Genomic DNA, 23362 nt, shown 5'->3' on the forward strand with positions numbered 1-23362 from the left:
TCTCCTGACTTGATTGGCTGTGCCTGTAGGACGCACTAGGACTCTGAGTTCTAATCTGGATGATAGGGATGCCCTCACTGGGGAAGTCATGGCCCCTCAAAAAGGCAAGAGTGGCTGGGGCCTGTGGACCCTCTGTCACTGTGTACCTTGCTGCTGTGGAACCTTGTTCCCTGGCCCCAGGGGAAACATGGTCCCACTCCTGGTGTGTACTGTACAAAATCTAATGACCTAATACAAATGACCTAAGCACCTGGTACCTGCACCAACTAAAGTGCCTGAGGAAAGTAGCCAGCTTCCCACTAAATGTAAAACACTTGTAAAGGTGGCATGGGCACTGATCAGTGTCAAGATGTACCAACATGCCAAGGCACTGGCTCTATACTCTTGGGGCCTAGGGGCCAGCCCTAATCATCCTGCCACTGCTGGGCTAATTGAGGCTGATCCCAAACTCAATGAGGTGGATTTAGGACACCTTGGAGAGGGAAGCAGCTGGCACTGGCCACTGGGGATGTCTGCCACAGTGACAATACACAAGATCAAATCTGGGGGGGGGGGGGTTAATAGGAATTAGAAACTGAAATTTGAAACTTTACATGCCTTTAGACTAAAAATATTTTAAAAGACTATAGAGCATAAGATAGGAAAAGGGGCTGACTGGCTGTTGAAAGTGTTTAATACAGGCTGCAGCTATTACTTAATCCACAGTCATGAGTCAACTAGCCAGTATTTACAAGAACCCTCAAATGTTTAACCTTTTAAAGACTCCCAAAGCCTGAAGGTCAGGAACGCCTGCATGACCCAGCGGTTGAGCATCTGCCTACAGCTCAGGGGGTGATCCTGGGGTCCTGGGATCAGTCCCACATCAGGCTCCCCAGAGGGAGCCTGCTTCTCCTTCTGCCTATGTCTCTGCCTCTCTCTATGTCTCTCATGAATAAATAAATACAATCTTAAAAAAAAAAAAAAAAAAAAAAGAAGCCTGAAGGTCAAATTCTGGAGAGACACAGGTGATCCGAACTACAACCCACAAGGGGCTGTTCTAAGACTAATTCAACCAGAGTTAAAGCAAAAGCTGTAGCTGAGGATGATCTCAGTGTCATAACTGGAATTTCTAATCACAAGGGAGAATCCAAACCCAAAGGTCCTAAAGATATAGAGGGAAAATCCTATCCTCTGCTTACTTGGATTTTTTGTTTTTTATTTTATTTTATTTTATTTTATTTTATTTTATTTTATTTTATTTTATTTTATTTTATTTTATTTTATTTTTTATTGGTGTTCAATTTGCCAACATATAGAATAACACCCAGTGCTCATCCCATCAAGTGCCCCCCTCAGTGCCCATAACCCAGTCACCCCCACCCCCCACTCACCTCCCCTTCCACCACCCCTAGTTCGTTTCCCAGAGTTAGGAGTCTGTCATGTTCCGTCTCCCTTTCTGATATTTCCCACACATTTTTTCTCCCTTCCCCTTTGTTCCCTTTCACTATTTTTTATATTCCCCAAATGAATGAGAACATATAATGTTTGTCCTTCTCCGATTGACTTATTTCACTCAGCATAATACCTTCCAGTTCCATCCATGTTGAAGCAAATGGTGGGTATCTGTCATTTCTAATGGCTGAGTAATATTCCATTGTATACATAAACCACATCTTCTTTATCCATTCCTCTTTTGATGGACACCGAGGCTCCTTCCACAGTTTGGCTATTGTGACCATTGCTGCTATAAACATCGGGGTGCAGGTGTCCCGGCGTTTCATTGCATCTGTATCCTTGGGGTAAATCCCCAGCAGTGCAATTGCTGGGTCATAGGGCAGGTCTATTTTTAACTCTTTGAGGAACCTCCACACAGTTTTCCAGAGTGGCTGCACCAGTTCACATTCCCACCAACAGTGCAAGAGGGTTCCCCTTTCTCCGCATCCTCTCCAACATTTTTGGTTTCCTGCCTTGTTAATTTTCCCCATTCTCACTGGTGTGAGGTGGTATCTCATTGTGGTTTTGATTTGTATTTCCCTGATGGCAAGTGACGCAGAGCATTTTCTCATGTGCTTGTTGGCCATGTCTATGTCTTCCTCTGTGAGATTTCTCTTCATGTCTTTTGCCCATTTCATGATTGGATTGTTTGTATCTTTGTTGTTGAGTTTAGTAAGTTCTTTATAGATCTTGGAAACTAGCCCTTTATCTGATAGGCCATTTGCAAATATCTTCTCCCATTCTGCAGGTTGTCTTTTAGTTTTGTTGACTGTATCCTTTGCTGTGCAAAAGCTTCTTATCTTGATGAAGTCCCAATAGTTCATTTTAGCTTTTGTTTCCCTTGCCTTCATAGATGGATGTTGCAAGAAGTTGCTGTGGCCAAGTTCAAAAAGGGTGTTGCCTGTGTTGTCCTCTAGGATTTTGATGGAATCTTGTCTCACATTTAGATCTTTCATCCATTTTGACTTTGTCTTTGTGTATGGTGTAAGAGAATGGCCTAGTTTCATTCTTCTGCATGTGAATGTCCAATGTTCCCAGCACCATTTATTGAAGAGACTGTCTTTTTTCCAGTGGATAGTCTTTCCTCCTTTGTCAAATATTAGTTGACCATAAAGTTGAGGGTCCACTTCTGGATTCTCTGTTCTGTTCCATTGATCTATGTGTCTGTTTTTGTGCCAGTACCACACTGTCTTGATGACCACAGCTTTGTAATACAACCTGAAATCTGGCATTGTGATGCCCCCAGCTATGGTTTTCTTTTTTAATATACCACTGGCTATTCGGAGTCTTTTCTGAATCCACACAAATCTTAAAATAATTTGTTCCAACTCTCTGAAGAAAGTCCATGGTATTTTGATAGGGATTGCATTAAACGTGTAAATTGCCCTGGGTAACATTGACATTTTCACAATATTAATTCTTCCAATCCATGAGCATGGAATATTTTTCCATCTCTTTGTGTCTTCCTCAATTTCTTTCAGTGCTTACTTGGATTTTAATGGCTTAGGACAGAGCCTGCCCTTCTAACATAGTTATTACTACAAAGGCTCAAAGCCAGTGGAAGGCCTTAAGTGAAGTCCAGCTCCATCCCCATATGATTGATATGGTTCAGTGGGTCTATCACTCCATTGGATATAGCAACCCATTCAGATAATCTGGTTTCATCTCCAGTTCTGAGGGAGCCTCAATTGACCCTGAATCTAGAGAATTCTTCTTCTAAGGAGCATCCCCTTCTCCTACTGAATGACAGGGCCAAACTTCATTTTACAGGGACTTCCCATAATGTTCAAGAGGCCATGCTGGGGATAGACATGACAGCTCTTCATAAGGGAGGTGGTTCCAAATTCTGAAATTTTACAGTCCATAAGTCATGCCCAAAACCTTAGGGCCAGCATGTTTCCCACCACCTGGTCCTGTAACCCCCATGCCAGTCCCAATAGGCATCAACTCCCAGGATGGCCCTAAATAGTACTAGGCTTTATTTTGGCAGCTCTGCTAGCTGGGGGTCCCCTGTGATCTCATATCTGGACAGTTCTGGCACAAGCTCCTCTCAAAACCCCATGATTATCTTGCAACAGAGCTCAATCTCAATAATCCAGGTGCTGGCAGAGGGTCCCAAAGTTCTTTCTACGCCAAACAATATTACTGACCTGTGGCCCTGACAAATCTGCAAAGCATTATCCTAGAATGGAACAGTTGTTGGAGCTTGTCATCTCCTGGGGACAATCACCTATTCATGACTCTGCCAGTCCACAGGGATTAAGGCAGTAATCAGACATTCTTGGATCTGTTAAATATCAGATCTCAAGTCATAGTAATTCCAGGTAATACTTCTAAATTCCCTGAAGGAACCTCATACAGCCTACGAGTCTGAGCACGTTAAACCACAAAGGGAGTAAAAATCAAGTTGGATATGCCTATTGGCACAGTATTTCCAAAACAGTTGCCAGTGGTGGTGGCCTCCATGGCTCTCTTTTTCCTATTACAGGCATGGGTGCCCTTGCCTTATGACATGACTGATGGAACAAACACAAATTCTAGAGTTCTCATAGGACCTGCCAAATGGGAACCTGCCCAATTGCCCCCTTCCAGAAAAAACACTAAATATACCACAGTATTGTCTCAAGCAAGATACACAGGGCCTTTGGTCTGTCATTAGAGATACACTTGATGCCAGGGTCATTAGGCCCACCACATCACACTTTGATAGCTCAATCTGGCTAGTGTGAAAACTGGTTACCAATGAATGGAGACTAACAATTGACCATTGAAACTTAAATGCATAGGTTTCTGCCATTAAGGTTCCCATTCCCAGTATTATAGAGATAGTAGGCGCTACCCCAAAAGCTTGGGGTCCTTACTTTGCTGTCCTAGATCTAGCCAATGTGTTTCAATCAGTCCCGACAATGGGAGACTCCCAACTTCAATTTGCTTTCAGTTTCAAGGGCACCTTGAACATTTATTTGGCTGCCCTTGGGTTATTTAGGTACTCCTGCCATTACATATAGCCTATGCAGACAAGATTTAAATTCACTCAAACTAACTTGCTGCCACCTTTGGTATTATATAAGTGACATTCTCCTTCCAGAGCCCTTTAAGGATGCCATCCAGAAGACTTACATGTAGTAACACATTTATAGCAAAGAGGATGGGCCATTACCCTGCATAAGGTCCAAGAAACAGCCATTTCTTTCAAGTTTCTTAGCATCAGGAGGCAGCTGAGAACTGTGAAATCCCTCTCACTATAAAACATCAACCTCTCATAATTAAGCCTCCTATTATATTTTGGCAGGCACAGCACATGTTAGGTGTCTTCCTTCACCTTTTGGGGGCAACACATTCTACACACACCACTTTACTAAAGCCTATTTGTGCTGTTAGATGCAAACTAGCTTCTTTCCATTTGGGAGAATCTCACCAAACTGCCTTGTAGCTGGCCTAGCAAGCATACAGCAGGCTCTGTCCTTAGTCTCTCTGGGTTCAGACTTCTGAGTTGAATCAATGGAGACATCGGATTAGGCCTCGTGGAGTCTCTGGACTGAGCACAGCTTTATCTGGCTGCCCAGGGGATCTGGATCAAAGATCTGCCCCCCATGGCAGCCTAGCACAAGCAACTTGAGCACCAAATTTTGGCAGCTTCCTGAGCCCTTTTAGAGACAGAGGCATTCACAGCCCACACTGTTTTGCAACAAGTTCCCATCCTGCACTGGGTTAGGGATTCAATCCAGCAGAGGCTCAGCATGGCTCCTAAGACCTCACTGTTAAAATAAAAATGATACCCTCGAAAAAGGGCTCAATCTGATATTATAGGGCTTTCCAGATAATAGGAAGACATGTCTCCCTCACACTTAACCTCTTGCCCACTGATAATGGAGGTGCAGCTGGTGGTATCCCCACTGTCAGCCTCTCTAGCAGCTTGAAAAGCTCCCTGGACTGTGTGTCTGACATGGAAAGAGAGTCAGTGTTCTTCACATACGGCAGTGCCACCGTTGTGGCTAGCCTGGGTAATAGGGTTGTTGGTAGATCCCTCCACATATCCCTCCAGCACATATCTGTGCTGGAAAAAAGTCAGCCAGGCACACAATTGTTCTGCGGGATGGCTGGGCACCAAGGGTGGCAGGCCCTATTAGAAGAGCTTCTTTTAGCATGCTACCAGATGTGGATTCTGACCCAGAGCTCATCTTCCTCTATATTAAATGGTGCCAGTGGGAGCGGTGCTTAAAGGAGTCATTCCATCCTTACACCATACCTCAAATTATATCCCAGGCTGAGTGGCCCTACTGATATAACCAAATTACACCCATCTGGCTGGCAGGTTTATACTCTCACCACCCTACCATAGTTTTAATGGACTTATCACTGGATTATAAGCTGCAATCCACAAAATGTCCCTACAATGAGCCTGTCAATGTGCCTAGAATCTACATGCATTGTGGATGGGGTTCTCACAAAGCTGTGCCACAATCATGCATGCCTCTCCCTCTCCTTTAGGAGAGAGGGAGTGCATGCACAAGGGGGTGGGATAGAGGGAGAGAGGAAGAAGCAGATTCCCTGCTGAGCAGGGAGCCTAATGTGGGGCTGGATCCCAGGACCCCGGGATCATGACTTGAGCTGAAGGCAGATGCTGAAATGACTGAGCACCCAGGTGCCCCCTCACAACATCTTCTTAACCATGCATATATAAAAAAAAGTTGATTTCTGTTGATCAACTCTGAGATACACCAAAGTGAAATTATTGTGTTTTAAGAAAAAAAATCTTTAGTGTCTCCAGATGAAATGGTTCATAAAGTCAAGGGAATTAAACTGGCTTCTCCAAAATAGCATACAAAGCAAGGAAACAGCACAGCAACATTTTTAAGAAACTTAAAGAAGTGTGAATGAAAGATATACCCAAGCAAGTTGTGCCTCAAGTATCAAGATTATAGAAAAAAGCTTAAAACATGCAAGAACTGGGGACACTGGGTAGCTCAAAGGTTGAATGTCTGCCTTTGGCTCAGGTCATGATCCTGGGGTCCTGCGATCGAGTCCATCAGGCTCCCTGTAGGGAGCCTGTAGGCAGCCTGCTTCTACCCTCTGCCTATGTTTCTGCTTCTCTCTGTATGTCTCTCATGAATACATACATAAAATCTTTAAAAAAATGCAAGAACTCACAGAATACAATACATATGCATATATATACACACACACATACATACATATATATATATTCCTGAGCAATTTAGTAGGGTGAGTTTAATTTCCCTGAGAGATGACTAGGAAAGCATTATTACAAGGCTTGATGATGAGCATTTCACAATATTTAATACTAGAACTAAAATTTAAAAGGGTAAGGGGATGGGTGGAAGAACAACAAGTAAATCTTAAAGTTTCCAACAAAGTAGAAAAAATGCAACTTAAAATTTAGAGTGAGATTATTTGTGGTTGTATAAATAATCGAAAGAATTAAAAAATTCCTTTGAAACTGGCAGATCAGGTAATAAAACTTTAAGTAAGAGAAAAGAGGATTAAGTACTTATAAAATTTTTTTTTTTTTAATTTTTTTATTTATTTATGATAGTCACAGAGGGAGAAAGAGAGAGAGGCAGAGACATAGGCAGAGGGAGAAGCAGGCTCCATGCACCGGAAGCCCGATGTGGGATTCGATCCCAGGTCTCCAGGATCGCGCCCTGGGCCAAAGGCAGGCGCCAAACCGCTGCGCCACCCAGGGATCCCCGATTAAGTACTTATAAAAGGGGATAATAATACACAGGCAACCAATCACTAGGAAGAAAATTAAAAGTTTCTTAAACAAAAACAAAAAGTCAATGGGACGCCTGGGTGGCTCAGTGGTTTCAGCTTCTGCCTTTGGCTCAGGTGGTGATCCCAGAGTTGTGGGATCGAGTCCCGCATTGGACTCCCTGCAGGGAGCTTGCTTCTCCCTCTGCCTGTGTCTTTGCCTCTCTCTGTGTCTGTCATGAATAAATAAATAAAATCTTTAAAATCTTTAAAACAAAAACAAAAACTCAAAATAAAAGCAAACCACAAAAGTGGCACACAAAGGCATCCAAATTGGTAAGGAAGAAGTGACACTTTCACCATTTGCAGGTGAATGATACGATATAGAAAACCTAAGGATTCCATCGAGAAACTACTAGAACTGATAAATTTGGTAGGGTCACAGGATACAAAGTCAATGTACGAAATCTGTTGCATTTCTATACAAGAATAATGAAGCAACAGAAAGAGAAATAAAGAAAGCAATTTGATTCACAATTGCTCAAAATAATAAAATACCTAGGAATAAACTTAACCAGGGAGCTAAAAGATCTGTGCCCTGAAAACTGTAAAACATTGATGAAAGAAATTGAAGACAACACAAAAAAATAGAAAGATACTCCATGTTTATAGATTGGAAGAAAAAATGTTAAAATATCCATACTACTTAAAGCAATCTACAGATTTAATGCAAGCCCTATCAAAATGTCCTTCTACATTTATTGAAGCATTTACAAAGCCAAATTATGGAAGCAGAGCAAGTATCTATCAATAGATGAATGGATAAAGAAGTTGTGGTGTATATATACACAATGGAATATTACTCAGCCATAGAAAAGAATAACTTTCGCCATTTTGTAATAACATTACAAAAAAGGTGTGGCTAGCATCATACTTGATGGTAAGACCTGAATGCTTTTTTACCTTAGGATCAGGAGCAAGACAAGGATGTCTGCTCTCAAGATTTCTTTTTTTTTCTTATGATTTCTGTTCAACATTGCACTGGAGGTTCCAGGGAGTGCAAGAAAATAAGGAAAAGAAATAATAGATATCCAAACTAGAAAGGAAAAAGTAAAAATTTCTTTATTTACAGAACACATGATGGTTCATGTAGAAAACCCAAGAGAATGTACAAGAGTTACTAGAACCAATAAGCTAGTACAAGTACACTTGCAGGGTACAAGGTTCAAATACAAATATCAATCATATTTCAGTATATGAGCCACAAATAATTAAAAATTAAACTAAAAAATACAATTTATAATAGCATAAAACAAAAATATTTATGGCTAAATTCGATTGGAGATGTGCCAGACTTAAGTGGTGGAAGGTACAAAACACTGGTGAGGGAAATTAAACAAGGCCTAAGTAATTGAAGAGATAAACCACATTCACAGATCAGAAAACCTGACTTTGTAAGAGTAATATTCCTCCCCAAATAGATCAATAGATTCAATGCAATCCCACCCAAATATCAGAATTTTTGTAGAAACTTATGGCTTGATTCTAGAATTAACAAAGATCCTGAAATAAATAAAGCAACTTCTATAAAGAAGAAAAAATTTGGAGATTTTTATATTACCTAATTTCAAAACTTATAAAGCTAAAGTAATCCAAGGGGGTGGTATTGGTATAAAGGTTGACACATGATGGAAAGGGACAGAATAGAAAATCCAGAATATTCCCATATACACATAGTTAATGGATTTTGTAAAAGGGGCCAAGGTTATTCAATGGGAAAAAAGATAATTTTTTTGAACTAAATGTGCTAGATTAGTTGGCTCAATCTATTAGGGGTTTTTAATAGATATTCCTTTACAAATGAAGAAATATTAGGTTTTGAGAGTTAATAATTTGCTCAGTGTCCCCTAGATAAAATATTTGAAGCTGAATTGTTTGATTCCAAAGTCTATGGCTTTTCAGCACTGGGTGACCTCCTATTACAAAAGCTACTATTTGCCACTATTTACTTTATAAAAACACGTCATTTATTTCCTTTTTTTAAAAAAGATTTTATTTATTTATTCATGAGAGACACAGAGAGAGAGGCAGAGACATAGGTAGAAGGAGGAGCAGGCTCCCTGTGGGAAGCCCAATGTGGGACTCAATTCTAAAACCCCAGGATCACTCCCAAAGCCAAAGGAAGATGCTCAACCACTGAGTCACCCAGGTGTACCCATCTCCTTTATTTCTAATTGATTTCAAGCTTTTTAAGGGTGTTGTCTGTGTCTTATATTTCTTAGTATCTTTGAAGTGAAGTATAATTGTTGATGATAATGATATATATAATTTAGTTTGATTCGGTGGTAGACAGGTTATAGATAAATATATTTGAAGACAATCCTCTAAAAGAAGGGAACATGATGAAAGAGGATGCTAGGAATCATCACCCTGCCTTCTCTGTTATACATTCATCATCAGTCTTGAATTCCCAGTCACCAGTAGAGAATGTGCTGTGTCATGCTACCCAATCATATATTTTAGAATAGAGATTTGGAAGTCTAATTTCCAAATTGACGGGAGTATGTTGAAGGGAGTATGTTGACCTTTACTGTTTTCCCGGTGTCCCTTGGAAATTTTTTCCAGAAGGCTGTAGAAATAATTCTCTTTTCAGATGCAAACTGACCTAGCACAGTGGTCATGGGTCTTAGTTATAGCTTCATGAGTTTTATTTGGGCAAACTTACCTGAGTTGAGGGGAGGGGGTAAAGCCCACTCAATGAAAGGATGCCGGTCGAAGGTATTGGCCCTCTGGCACCTCTGCACATCTCCGTCATTTTGGATCAGGTCCACAATTTCTTGTGTCCAGGTTGTGCCTAGAGTATTGGTTATTGTTAATTTCATCCACTCACTGCACAAGTTAATTCATTTCCTCGATTATTTATATATGCAGTAAAATTCACATATGCTGAATGTTAAGCAGAATCAGCTCACTCTTAATCCCCAGTGCCTCACACAGGGCTTTGCACCTAGTAAACATAGTTTGAACGAATGAATATTGAATCAAATGCATGTAGGAAGATGCAAAGATGAATTAACCACTGTCCTTGTCCTAACAAGTTTACAATCTTTTTGGATTAGATAAGTTGGGACAGAGACTACCTTTTGCCTAGCTTATATTCATTCTTCCTTTCTTTCTCAAATTAACAGATCCTTGATTTTTATCTGGGCATATGGCTAATTGCCTCAAAGGTAATATTCTCCAGTCTTTCTTGCATGACGTGGCCATGTCATTTTGGGAAGTTGTCTTTCAAGACGAGGAACATGACCTTATTCCTCCTTTCCTATCCTCTTGCTGCTTTTTGGAATGTGTGGAGGAAGTCAGAAAGGTCTTCGATAATCAATGCAGCCAACATTTTAATCCTGACTACTAATCTCCAGGCTGCTTTTTCTTTTGGGTTTTCTGACACTTGTAGCCAAGTTGACTCTTAACTGACACAGAAGAGGAGTGCAAATAGGCCGGCAAAGAGCTAGACTGTGCTCACTGTCCACCAATATCCATTTTCCTTTTCCCATCAAAAGTATTTGGTGTCTCTCTCGCTCTTAGCCAGACCTGCTGCTCACTGATACATATGACATATACACAGATCACTAGAAGATGAACACTATAGAATAAGGGGCAAAAGAATATTCAAAGGACTGCCTGAGTTCAGAGGACAGTCAACTTGCTGCTGAAGGCGTCAGTAAGGCTCCGTTGAGATGGTAGCTTTGGAGTGAAGAGTTGAAGCAGGACTGGAATATCCATCTGCATTAAGAAGTCAGGGCATCTCAGGATCCCAGGTGGGGAACCTCAGGAACCAGAATAAAGACAGTCACATTTCCACATTGGAAGTGTATATAGGTTCCCAGGGGGTAAGAGGTGGTGGGGGAGGTAGGGATAAGGCTGGAGACTTGGGGGATGTCCTGAGGGGCTTTGAGATTGACTGCATAATTTCAAAGGTGAGCTGAAAAAAAATTTCTGTTCCAAGGTGCAATGCAAATCCAAGTTCAGTTCTGGGCAGAGGAAGTATCCAGGGCAAAGGAGACAGAAAAGGAGATTCTTGAGAAATTGAGCCCTGCTGACAGGAAGCCCCTGCCTTAGTTCAAGTAATGCTAAGTCATGAGAACAGAGTGAGGCTAAGGAGGGACTTCCCAGCCACCGGGGACAGAAATGTTCCAAGGAAGGTTCAAAGAACTATGGTAAATGGACCCTCTTCTGAAATCTTTCTGGTAAAATGAATACCGAGAGTTCCTCTTGTGGAGTTTAATGGCCACTGAGAAACTTTTCCAAACTTGTTAAAGCTTCAAGAATGTTTTATATTGGGATGAAAGCCCTCATTTCCATGTTAGTGTCCCCCACTAAGAGATGCTTCTTATGGGCAAAGAGTGCGGTCATTTCCCAGATTGCTGGATGGGAACCAGGAATGACTCAGCAAGATTTCTGTGAGAACTTTTGTGTAATTTCTCAGACTCTGCTTTTTAAATAACTTTGTAATTCAGGATCTGGCAATCTCTTTCTTTATCAGGGACCTACACAAACAGGAGAACCTTTGATCCTGGGGAATTGGAGCTCAGAAGCAAGTCTGGTTTCAGTTTTCCCAGGGCCAGCCCTGGTGAAAATTTGCAGTTTATATTTTATTTTATTTTATTTTATTTTATTTTATTTTATTTTATTTTATTTTATTTTATTTATTTTATTTTATTTTTTGCAGTTTTAAAATAAGGAGGCCTCTCCAGGCATCACCACTCCTCTACAGCTTACCCACTGTGAGTTTCCCAAACCTACCTGACTTTGCATAGGATGCAATGAGGAGATCATCAGATTTTGCTTGGAAATTCCAGATGTTGTCCCAATTATCACTTATTATCTTGGTCATAAGGATTCCATTCACTTCTGTGGTTTCTGGTTCTATGTATTTTCCCACCAGCTGGAGATCTTTCATTTCTTCCAGGGGCATCTTTCTATGTAGGTTTAACAGACAGGTGCTTAAAAGAAAGGTCAATTCTCAAAACAGTCATTCCTGCCAAGAAAAATATTCTCTGAGGAAGTTAGGAGAAGTGTAGGTTAGGAGAAGAGAGTGAGAAGTTAGGAGAGGAGAGTAGTGGACATTCACTACTATGCTTAATGTTAATTTAAGTGAGAGAAGTCAAAACAGGGGAGCCAGAAGCATTCTCAATAGCTTCCTTTCAGGGTATCAGGATGGTAAAGACACAAATATATTTCAGAGAAAAACACATTGGAAGATGTGCCAGACCAGATGGGTATCGATGGGCTTGTTAGAGATAGCCTGTCTGTCTGAGGCCTGAGTGACAGGAGGGGACCAGGCCAGAAGACCACTGAGTTCACAATCCCTTGTCAAGTTTGAAGCAACCAGAGGGGCCAGAATGGAATCAGCACTTAGGCTGGCCCTCTACAACCCAGCAGTGAAGCAGGCTGCGGGTGGGTTGGTGAATTTATCCATAGCTCTAGAGCTGACACAAGTCACAGAGCAGGTGGGGCAGAAATAAACTCATATTAGGGTTCCCTTTCAGCACAATGACCAGCAGAAGTTTCAGTGTGGCAGGTCTGGATTAAATAAAAGTCCCCATGTGCATCTACAGCTCTAGGGGTGACTCCCTGCCCCCAATCGCTGGCTGAAGAGAATTAGCCGCCAGCTGAGGAGGTAACCCCAATTTGCTTGGGGGAGTAGCCCCCACAGGCGTGGGATACCATAACTATTCCCTTCGCAGATAACTTTGCTTGTTTCCTGAAATCTTACATTTATTGTAGAAATGTAGCACATTAAATCAAACCACAGTATTACTAATTTTAAGAGTAATGTTGGCACATTTCGTAAGTACTTTTTATGTAGAAGCAACTTTGACATACTGGAATATCCAATAGATGAGCCTTGCAATGAGAAGTTAATGTGTTATTGAGTATTTTAGTATATAGACTTGGGATTTTAGGTTCAAAGGTTAGATGATTTTATCTAATTTAAAAAAGTTTGGGAGAATTTAAGAATCAATTCATAAGCTTAATTTTACTAGATTTGTAAGATTTAGTGAAGTAATTAGAATTTCTTTCTCTTTTTTGTTATTATCAGACAACTGAGGCCCTTAAAGAGAGTAAATGCAATTTGAAATATTTATGAGAATTTTGTTAACTAGGTTAAAGAAGACTTTGTAAGTGGAAAACATTGACTCATATGCACCTGATACTCTGTGACCTACTACGGGGTGCAAGACTCTGGTTTTAATCTTAATTCTGAATTTTGCTTTCCTATCTGTAAAATGAGGGGGTCCACTCTGTAACTCTAAGTTGCCTCTGATTTAACTGCATATCTAAATGAACATTTTCCTTAGCCGAAAGTCAAATAAAATAGTGACTATTTCATTTACAGGATGCTTTTGCTTTCTGAGACCCCTTCATTTTGAATAATTTCTATTGTTACATCTCCGAGTTTACTAATCTTTTCTTCAACAGTGTCCAGTCTGCTGTTTCTCCTGTTCAGAGTGTTGTTTGTATTTGAATTGTTTTCTTTTTTTTCATTTCCAGAAGTTTAATTGGGTCTTCTTTGTATCTTACATACCTCTTCCATCATGCTTGCCCTTTACCTTTTTTAAGATATAATTTTTATGATAACTTTTATTTTATTGTTTTTGTGGGGGGATATTTTTAAAAATTCATTTTATGTAACCAAAATAATTCACCCATTTCTCCTAATACCTTCCCCTCACGTGTGACAGCCACCATCTGTTCTCTGTATCTATGAGCCTAGTTTTAAAAATGCATATTTTTTCTAGATTCCACATATAAGAGAGATCCTATAATATTTGTTTTTCTCTGTCACATTTACTTCAGTTAGCATAATGCCCTTGAGGTCTATCCATATTGTTGCAAATGGCAAGATTTCTTTTTCTTTTCTTTCTTTTTTTTTTTTTTAAGTAATCTCTATACCCTATGTGGGTCTCGAACTCACAACTCTGATTACAGACTGAGCCAGCCAGGTGCCCCTTATTCTTATTTTATGGCTAAATAATATTCCATTATTATTATATTCCATATATATATACACATATATGTATATATGTATATATGGAATATATACATATATATCACAAATCCCCCCTATTTATTCATTGAAGAACACTTAGGTTATTTCCATATCTTGGCTATTATAAATAATTTTGTAGTGAATATGGGAGTGCATATATTTTTTGAATTACGTTTTCATTTTCTTCGTTAAATACACAAAAGTGTGGGCACCTGGGTGGCTCAGTCGGTTAAATACACAAAAGTGGGAGCACCTGGGTGGCTCAGTCAGTTAAGTGTCTGCCTTTGGCTCAGGTCATGATCCCAGGGTCCTGGGATTGAACCCTACACTGGGTTCCCTGCTCAGTGGGGAGCCTGCTTCTCCCTCTGCCTCTGCCAGCTGCTCCCCTAGCTTGTGCTCTCTCTCTGTCAAACGAATAAATAAAATCTTTTTAAAGTCAATAAATACACAAAAGTGGAGTTACTGGATCATATGGTAGATCAATTTTTAATATTTTGAGAAATCTCCATACGGTTTTCCACAATGGCTGTACCAATTTACCTTTCCAACCGCAGTGCACATGCTCCCTTTCCTCCATATCCTCACCATCACTTGCTGTTTGTTACTATTATTAAACATGTGAGCCTCCTTTGCTTTAAGTCTGGGTGTGACCTGCTGCCTCTGTGCGGGCCCCAAGGTGGGGGAGTCTGGGTGCATGGGCCCCTGAAGAGCTGTTTCTCAGTTTCCCACATAGTCTTGGGACATAGTCCTTGGTTTTCAAAGTTAGATGTTCTGGAGATTCATCTCTGAGGTATATGCCTTAAAAGTTGGGGTGCCTAATGTGAGGTATGGACACTTTGTTCCTTAGGGAGAAGCCCTGGGCTTTGAGTTCCCTTTCAGTTGTGGGATGTGGCACTGAAGGTAGGATTTATAGTGAGATTTTGTCCCAGCCTGTCCTACCCACTTCAATTTGGTCTTCCCATTTGCCCGATGTGTAGCTGTCACTCAGCCAATCTTTAGGGGCTTATAGAGAAATTGTTTCATTTGTAACTGTGGACTCAGTGGTTTGTGAGAGGAAGTGAGTTCAGGATCTTTCTACGCTGCCATCTTGAACCAGAACGCAGTCTTTGGTGGTGATGCTAGGTATGTGGGAGGAGGGGTGTATGGGCAATCTCGGTGCCAACTTCTCAACTTTGCTGTGAACCTAAAACTGCTTTAGAAAATAGGGTCCATTAAAAAGTTAAAATGAGGGGCACCTGGGTGGCTCAATTGGTTACGTGTCTACCTTTGGCTCAGGTCATGATCTCAGAGTCCTGGGATCGAGGCCTTGGTTGGGCTCCCTGCTCAGCAGGGAGTCTGCTTCTCCCTCCCCTCTGCTGTTCCCCCCACTCATGCTCTCTCTTTCGCTCATTCTCTCTCAAATAAATAAATAAAATCTTTTTAAAAAGTTAAAATGAGTTTTCCATTCTTCCTTGTGATACATCTATTAATGTTTTGTCTAAAAATGTTTCCTATCCACCCAGAATGTTCAAGCCAACTGGATGCTTCACAGATATGAGTCTGTTTGAGGCACACCCAGGCCTGCTGCACATATTTTTTGCAGCACTCATGATGTGTTTAAAAATAAAGTTGACAGGTTACCGGTCTGGCAGGTTGGCTTTCATAGGGCCATGGGACATAGTGTGAACTTCAAGAAGTGACTCCAATGGTGGAAAATTCAAACAGGCCAGTGGAGCAGATGTCAGCAATTGTTGCCTGCCACACCTGTTGGTGCTACTGCTTCCTCATAAATGGAATGCCTGTTTTGCCTGAGTTCTCTTAGAAATTGTACAGGTTTGGGTAGAAGTTTGAGATATTAAAAAATGGCATTTTTTCCAAGTGTAGAGAAATATGACTGTACCAGTGATTCCAAACATGGCCACAAGGAAGAGAGAATCTGGTCCCAATGGAGATCCTTTTTCATGTGCCATCATTCTTTCTCTCCATCATGTCCTGTGCTGGACCCACACTGGACTTACTTCCATTTCCTGAGTGGTCTTCAACCTTTCACAACCCTGCCTTTGTGTATCTATGCCCTTGCCCCTGGCTAATCAATGTCCAATTTATTCTTCTAGACACTAAAATGTAACTTCACTGTGCTTTGACCATATATTGTTACCATACAGCACATCAACCTCATACATCTCTATTTACACTTTATGCAACATGTTTTTGCAGGGAAGGAATCAGGTTATTCATGTCTCTCCGAGGAAAAAAATAGATGCCGCCTGTTTCAAGTCACATAGCACAGAGTATATAAAGAACTGATGTTTTAAGTTTGGAAAGTGTACACCTGTTATTCATCTCCTTTGTGTCAATCCACAGTTCTTTGTAGAATTTTGTGAATGGAACTAGGTAGAGCCCTGAGACCAGAAATATGACTCAAGTCCCCACCTCTTCCCCCAAAGGAGACTGGTGTAGCTCCTACAACCCAGGCCTGACCCCTCCAGTGCTGCACTGGGGGGCTGGGAGGCTGCGGTTAAATGCTATTGCCAAGGATTAGCATGATATCCATGTGTCTGCACAGAGGAACACATTTCATTTATCTTGATGTCTGAGCAGAAAGCAGGCCTTTCACTAACTTCATCTGCAATCCCACAGCACTGGAGAGAATGGAGTGGCCCCCAAATATCTACATCTTAATCCCTGGAGCCTATGCATATGTCACCTTACATGGGAAAAGGGATTTTAGAGTTTAGAGTCTTGAGGTGGGGAGATTATTCCTGATGATTCAGGTGGGCCTGATATAATCACAAGGTCCTACATGAGAGAGGCAAGGGGATCAGACTCAGAAAAAGGGACTGTGATGATGGAAGCAGAGGTCATCAAAAACAGAGGCTAGGGATCCCTGGGTGGCGCAGTGGTTTAGCGCCTGCCTTTGGCCCAGGGCGCGATCCTGGAGACCCGGGATCGAATCCCACGTCGGGCTCCCTGCATGGAGCCTGCTTCTCCCTCTGCCTATGTCTCTGCCTCTCTCTCTCTCTCTCTGTGTGACTATCATAAAAAAAAAAAAAAAAAAAAAGAAATCTTAAAAAAAAAAAAAAACAGAGGCTGGGAGACTGTTCTAGAATAAAGGAGGCTAAAGAGACATAACCAGATGCTTTGATTGAAACTTGATTAGATCTCGATTTAAAAAAACTGTAAAACAAGATACTCTTGAGACAGTTGGGGAACTTTGACTACAAACTGTTTAATGGCATTATGCCTAAGCAGGAGAGCATTTGAATAGCTCTGGCTGATTTATTCTCATGATTGTACTGTGAGTCAATATTCAATGAACTCTGCTCATCTATTCATTTCTCTGCTTGTGTATGTTATTTGTGTTATTAACAGTCTTCAATAGCTTTACTCTATTTTGTCTGATTCAACATTTATGGAATAGAATAGCTATTAAGATTATAAAATTTGCCAATTTCTTCTTGTGTTTCTCTCAATTTTAATTCTTTATACTTTTAATCTGCTAATGAGTGCATACTAGCTCAAAAGTTTAACCTTCTGAGTAAATTTTTCCTTCTATTATTATGAAACGCCACCTTTATTTCTGATACTGCTATTTTCTTAAAGTTTTGTGTGTCTGATACCAATGGCCACTATGGTAGCTACTCTTTAGATAGTGTTTTTTCCTGGTATACATTTTCCTAGGCTTACTCATTTTATTGTTTACTGGTTTCTTTCTGCCATTAAGAAATCCAGTCTCTTAAATAGTTCTTTTTTTTTTTTTTTCTTCTAACATGTTTTTCTTCCCTACTTTGCAAAATAGTATTTTATCTGGTGTTCTCAAGTTTCTGGGACAATATCTAAGATTGTATTTATTCTTATTTACCTTGCCTGGAACTTGTACTTTTTGATATCAAGTATTTGTAAGTTTCATAGAGTATTTCACATATTGTCTTTCTCCCACTGTCTTTGTTCTTACCTTGTGGAACTAACTGGCTTTATGTCTGACGTTCTGATTCTGTCTTCGTATCTCTTAGCCTCTCCATATTTTCCTTTGCTCTGCTTCTCTGGCTGTAGTCTATGTGATTTCCCCAGCCCTCCCTTTTATTTTATGAATTCCCTTTCCAGTTGGAAAGAGAGTGGCAGTGTGTTATCCTGCCGGCAGCGCCATGCTTATCAAAGATGGCATGTGGGGCGGCTCAGTTTATTGAGCTGGGGGTGGTACAAATGGGTGTGTAGAGGAGGTTTCCATGATAAGCCTCTGGTCTAGGGTTTTTTTTGGCTCATGGACAGTTGTTAACTGTCTCCAGTTTGGTCAGGTCAATGGCAGCTGGATGATTTTCATGTTCAAGGCCGTCCTATTTGGGAGGGACATTGCCCAGGAACCATTGCCAAGGAAGTTACCCAGGTTTCAGTGCATACAAATGACCACACAAAGGCTATGCTTAACCACAAGGCATATGCCTTTCCTCTAATCTGGGTCACCAGCCATTTGGGCTCTCAACCTCTGACCCTACCAACCACTCTGCAGGCTCCCCATATCCCGTATTAATCCAGGACTCCTCAGCTCCACCATTCTGGCCTTTCTTGGTTACCACTCCCACACTCCGTATTGCTCCCACATCTCCAGGTCACGAGGGAGCTGTTGCCACACTGGTCTGGGCCTACTGCAGGGCACCACACTTGTGGCAGCCCTTGCAAATACATTGTTCTGAATTGCAAATAACACTCCTAACCCAAACACTGGAAACTGGTCATGCTGCAAGGGCGGGGGGGGAGGGGCACCCTTTCAGCCACTGGCCCTTTGATTTCATAGACCACTGCCTCTGTCACTGGCACTATCTGCTTCACTATTACGTGTGTAGATACATTTCCCAGCCTACTGCTGGCTACACCCACCAGGACAGATCGTTTTTCTTTCCTAAGTCCGTCCTGCCCCCATTCAGCCCTCCTTGGCACCACTGACTCAGCTCAAGGATCTCATCTTACTGCCCGTTTAACACGGCCCTAGGCTCTCCTGCAGGATGTCCAATGGAACTTTCACCTCCCCTACCACAGTAGGCCTCTGGCATTACTGAACCCCTCAGTGGTCTTTTAAAATCCCTGCTCCTTAAGTTCCAGGACAGTACATGGACTCTTAAACGGGCTTCCTTGCTGCAGTGACAATTTAAACTTTTGGCCACGTGGCTACCACTCTCCTTACATCAACTGGGCTTGCCTGGCTGTGCTGCCTGATTGCTATCAGAGGGGAATCTGCTGCCTTCATCTTATGGGAGGAGATTATTTACAAGTTTCCCAACAATTTTGAGTCCCTTACCAATTTAAAATGTCAATCATGGGGCACCTGGGTGGCTCAGTCGTTAAGCACTCTGCTCTTGATTGAGGCTCAGGTCATGATTTCAGAGTCGTGAGATTGAGTCCTGCCTCAGGCTCTGTGCTCAGTGTGGACTCTGCTGGAGATTCTCTCTCCCTATCCCATTGCTCCTCCCCCTGCTTGTGTATGCTCTCTAGCTCTGTCTCAAAATAAATAAATAAAAAATAATAAAATAAAATAAAATGTACATCATCTCTCCTTCCAATATTCATTAGTGACCCAATGGGGGATACCTGGTTAGTGATCACCCCCTGGTTATAGACAGTCCTGGCCCATTAGAAAAACGAAGACCCCTCTGCTGCTGGACCACACCTACCCACTTGATATGCAAATTCCAGCTGAAATTCCAAAGTGTAGTGGCCTTAGTGGATGGCTCATTCCTCCTAATCACACCTCCCCATAGGAAGTGGAGACAGTTGCACCCAGAGCAACCAACAGAAGAGTGTGGATCCTTAAAAGGGGGAAAGAGGCCCTCAGGTTGGCTGACACCAGCAACATTAGAAGATGGCAGTGTGGTGCAACAGTCACAATAGTTGGCCCTACTCCACCTTGGAGGAGGCCACCAGTGGGTTGCCAACCCACAACAGCCCCAGAGTAAATCTCCACATGGGGCAGTCAGTGTGTAGGCTTGAAAACTATAAAATGCAAATGTTCACTGCTGCCTCTTGTACTGTGCCGTCTGGGTGGTGGGGCTTCTCCTGTCCCTGGAAAAGCTGAAACAGCACAGCCACTCATTTGCAATTGCACCCAGGGTTGGGGCATGGCTAGTGTTTGAAGTCAGCCCTTCAGGGTTTGAGCCTGAGATGACACCAGATGTGGATACTAGCTGATGAGTCAAGCTTTCTCTCTCACATTTAAGGGACCCCTGGCACAAATGCTTAAAGGCCACCAGCCCTGCCCGATTTGGTCACGAGCATCCTGGCCTTCAGAAACAGGCCATTACACTGCCCTAATTTCAATCCTAATTGGCTGATAGGTTTATGCAGTTCAGATGCATCTCTGGTACTACCAACCAGGCCACTCCTTAAACTGCTGGGAGCATATCACACAATTTTCTTTAGATCAAGGCTATCCAGGTGCTTCAAATGGTTCTGTTCAATGATAGACTCATGCCTTGGAAGAGAGTACTATTCAGTCATTTGTGAGGTGCATCTCTGGGGGCCCCCAAACTTTACTGAGAATTTGTGATACCAGTAAATGCTCCTGGCAGTGCAAGCAAACCTTAATCAGGGCATCTTGAATCCATGAGACCTTTTGGCCCCTCAGTGCCCCTCCTGAGTCACCCTCCTCTGGGATGGTTCCTTCATCTGTGGCAATGCTGGAGATGATGACACCCAGGCCCATGATGGCATGGCAATCTGAGACATGACCACATGGACAGCGAGGATTCAAGATGTGGCAGTGTCCTCACCTATGACACAGCCTCATCTTGAATGGTACCTCTGGGACCTTTGCCTGTAGCAGAGATGGCACCCAGCAATGCATGACAGCTGATGATGGTGAACACTCTCCAGCTTGGTTGTGAACTGAATTCTTACTTATCATAATTCCCTGCTGGTAACCCCCTTGAGTGGTGTTTTCCAGAGCTAGCTATGTTTACCCCAAGCCTCCTTGCTTGCCGCTTGACTGTGAGGCAGGCTCCTCTCTACTGTGACTTTAAGCTTTAGAAAGCCAGGTATGTGTCCAGTTTTACAACCTTGTGCCCCCCCCCCCCGCCCCCAAAACCCTTTACTCAATGGCTTACTCTCACCACTCTTGTTAGATTGGTCCTCATCATGCATCCTACTAGGAGTTAGTGAATTTAATTTCTGTTGAGAGGACCCTTCCCTGGCTGCAGATACCACCACCACCACAGCACCTTTACAGGATCAAAGCTGCAGAGTCACCTTCCTACACACCCCAAGGGGACCCTTCCCCATCAGTCACCATACAGGGCTCCATGATCTTCCTGTGAAGCCTCTAATCATCTTGTTCGTTAGTCACTCCTTAGTGATTTCTTAGTACAGACGGTTGGTTTTAGATAGCTGTTTGGCTTTAGATTCCTTATCGACACAGCAAGAAGGTGTATGTGCTATAAAGACTACCACCTGCTGCATATATATATTGATGATTCTGGACAAATTCAGACAACTCAACGGTTACAAGTATTCCATAATCTCACCCTAGTTATCAAATCTACTTTAACCTTATCCAAAGACTCTGACTTATTTCCTTGGCTGGACTTCAATAAATGAAGGGAATGGTGTGACAGGATTTCAAACTGTGGTTTGTTCAATGATACTACTGATTGACATTTATGCTTTGCTCACATGTTTCATATACTGGGTGACCAATCCCTCCCTTTTAGTGGCTTTTATTTTTTTTTATTTTTATTTTTTAGTGGCTTTTATTATCTCTGCTGCCTGGGCAGTGCCCATGATTTTCCAGAAAGACTAATGCCAAGGGATTGCGGGGTCAGTTGCAATGAGAAAACAGCTATTTTGATTTGCTGCCTAGGCATTTTACAGTATGACAACCCTGCTCACACCCAAGATCTAGAATTCAGACTAGGACCTGAGTTTAGGATTGGCACCATAATTTCCTGCTTCATTTCCCCCAGGCATCTTCTAAAATAACTACTTAGAGTTAAGCCCACAACCAGTGACCTCCATCTCGACCTCCTTGTAATTAGGAGGTGCTTGCTCCCCTGCTCTCAATCCACTGCTTGCTGGTGACCTGGGCCTGAAGACTGCCCTTCCCCCAGCTCATTGCAACACCTCCCTTCTGGGATCTCTAAATAATAAGTCTTGTGGCTTTACTCTCTTTGTTTGGGAGCATTGAAACTGGATCTTTAATCAAAATGACTCCAAGGTTTTCACTTGCCCAAAGAGGGAGCTCAGATGTTGAGGAAGGTACCTGTTGCCCCTGTGTGGGTGGCTTGCACCTCTTCATTCAGCAGGTTATAGCTCAATACACTTGCTCTGCCTTCTCAGCGCAATTTACAATCAGTAACACTTTATATGTGGGACTTTTTAAGCTCTATTTGGAAGGTAAGTTCCTCCAGGAAACATTTTTGTTTGCTTTGCTGGGCTGTGTGTCTGCTTTTTAAGCATTTCAGCTGATCTCTATGGAAGAATACAGCTAACAAATGTAAAAGAAATGATAGATCTAAAGACAGCACCAGTGGAAGTTGAACACCACTGGATACAATGTTGAGAGAAATGGGATAGTCACACAGTTTCGAAGCATCCAGTCACAGCAAATTACAGAGGGGAAGATGCTTTCTAATGAAGAGACCTGGAGGGGAGTCACCTCTACCAACTGTCAGTTAGCGACTCTGACAGCAGGATGACCTGCATTATATGCCAGCTGTGATGCAGCAAGATGTCAGAAGCAGGACGTGGGGCATTTTCTGGTAATAATGTTTGAACTTCCATTTGATCATGAAGAAATGATTGGATACAACCACAATGGGGATGTTCTGTGAGACAACTTGCCTGAGTTCTTCAAACCAATCAACATTAGGGAAATATATAGCAAAAGAAAGAAAATGTTTGGGCCAGGGGTACTGTCCCAGGCTGTAAGAGACGAAAGAGACAGAACAAAATGTAATGCAAGGAACTTCACTGAATTCTGAATAGGGCAAAAAGCAGCTTTAGAGGACATTCTTGGGTCAGTTGGGAAATTTGCACAGACTGTACGTCCAGCAGTGTTCTGATGAGAGAGGAGAACGTCCTCATTTTAGGAAATATCAGCTGAAGTACATTGGGGGTGGGGTGGGGAGTGTAACAGTGACCTCAACTTACATTCTG

General features: G+C 42.1%; 1 protein-coding gene across 2 annotated transcripts in view; it reads right to left on the reverse strand.

Annotated features, from left to right (window-relative positions):
• The window catches only part of LOC144323900 (sulfotransferase 1C1-like), a 37964-nt gene that overhangs the window by 10825 nt on the left and 3777 nt on the right, over positions 1-23362 (reverse strand). Inside the window, exons 2-3 of one of the 2 annotated variants that reach the window (XM_077914868.1) lie at positions 11992-12167; positions 9914-10042 (exon numbers count right to left, since the gene is read on the reverse strand). In XM_077914868.1, coding sequence (XP_077770994.1) covers positions 9914-10042; positions 11992-12163 — 301 coding nt within the window. In that variant the 5' untranslated portion in view covers positions 12164-12167. Of the gene's footprint in view, positions 1-9913; positions 10043-11991; positions 12192-23362 lie in introns of both variants that reach the window. The other variant, XM_077914869.1, reaches the window with a different exon arrangement.

The sequence above is a fragment of the Canis aureus genome, chromosome 11 (assembly GCF_053574225.1).
Source record: "Canis aureus isolate CA01 chromosome 11, VMU_Caureus_v.1.0, whole genome shotgun sequence".
NCBI classification, from domain to species: Eukaryota; Metazoa; Chordata; class Mammalia; order Carnivora; family Canidae; genus Canis; species Canis aureus.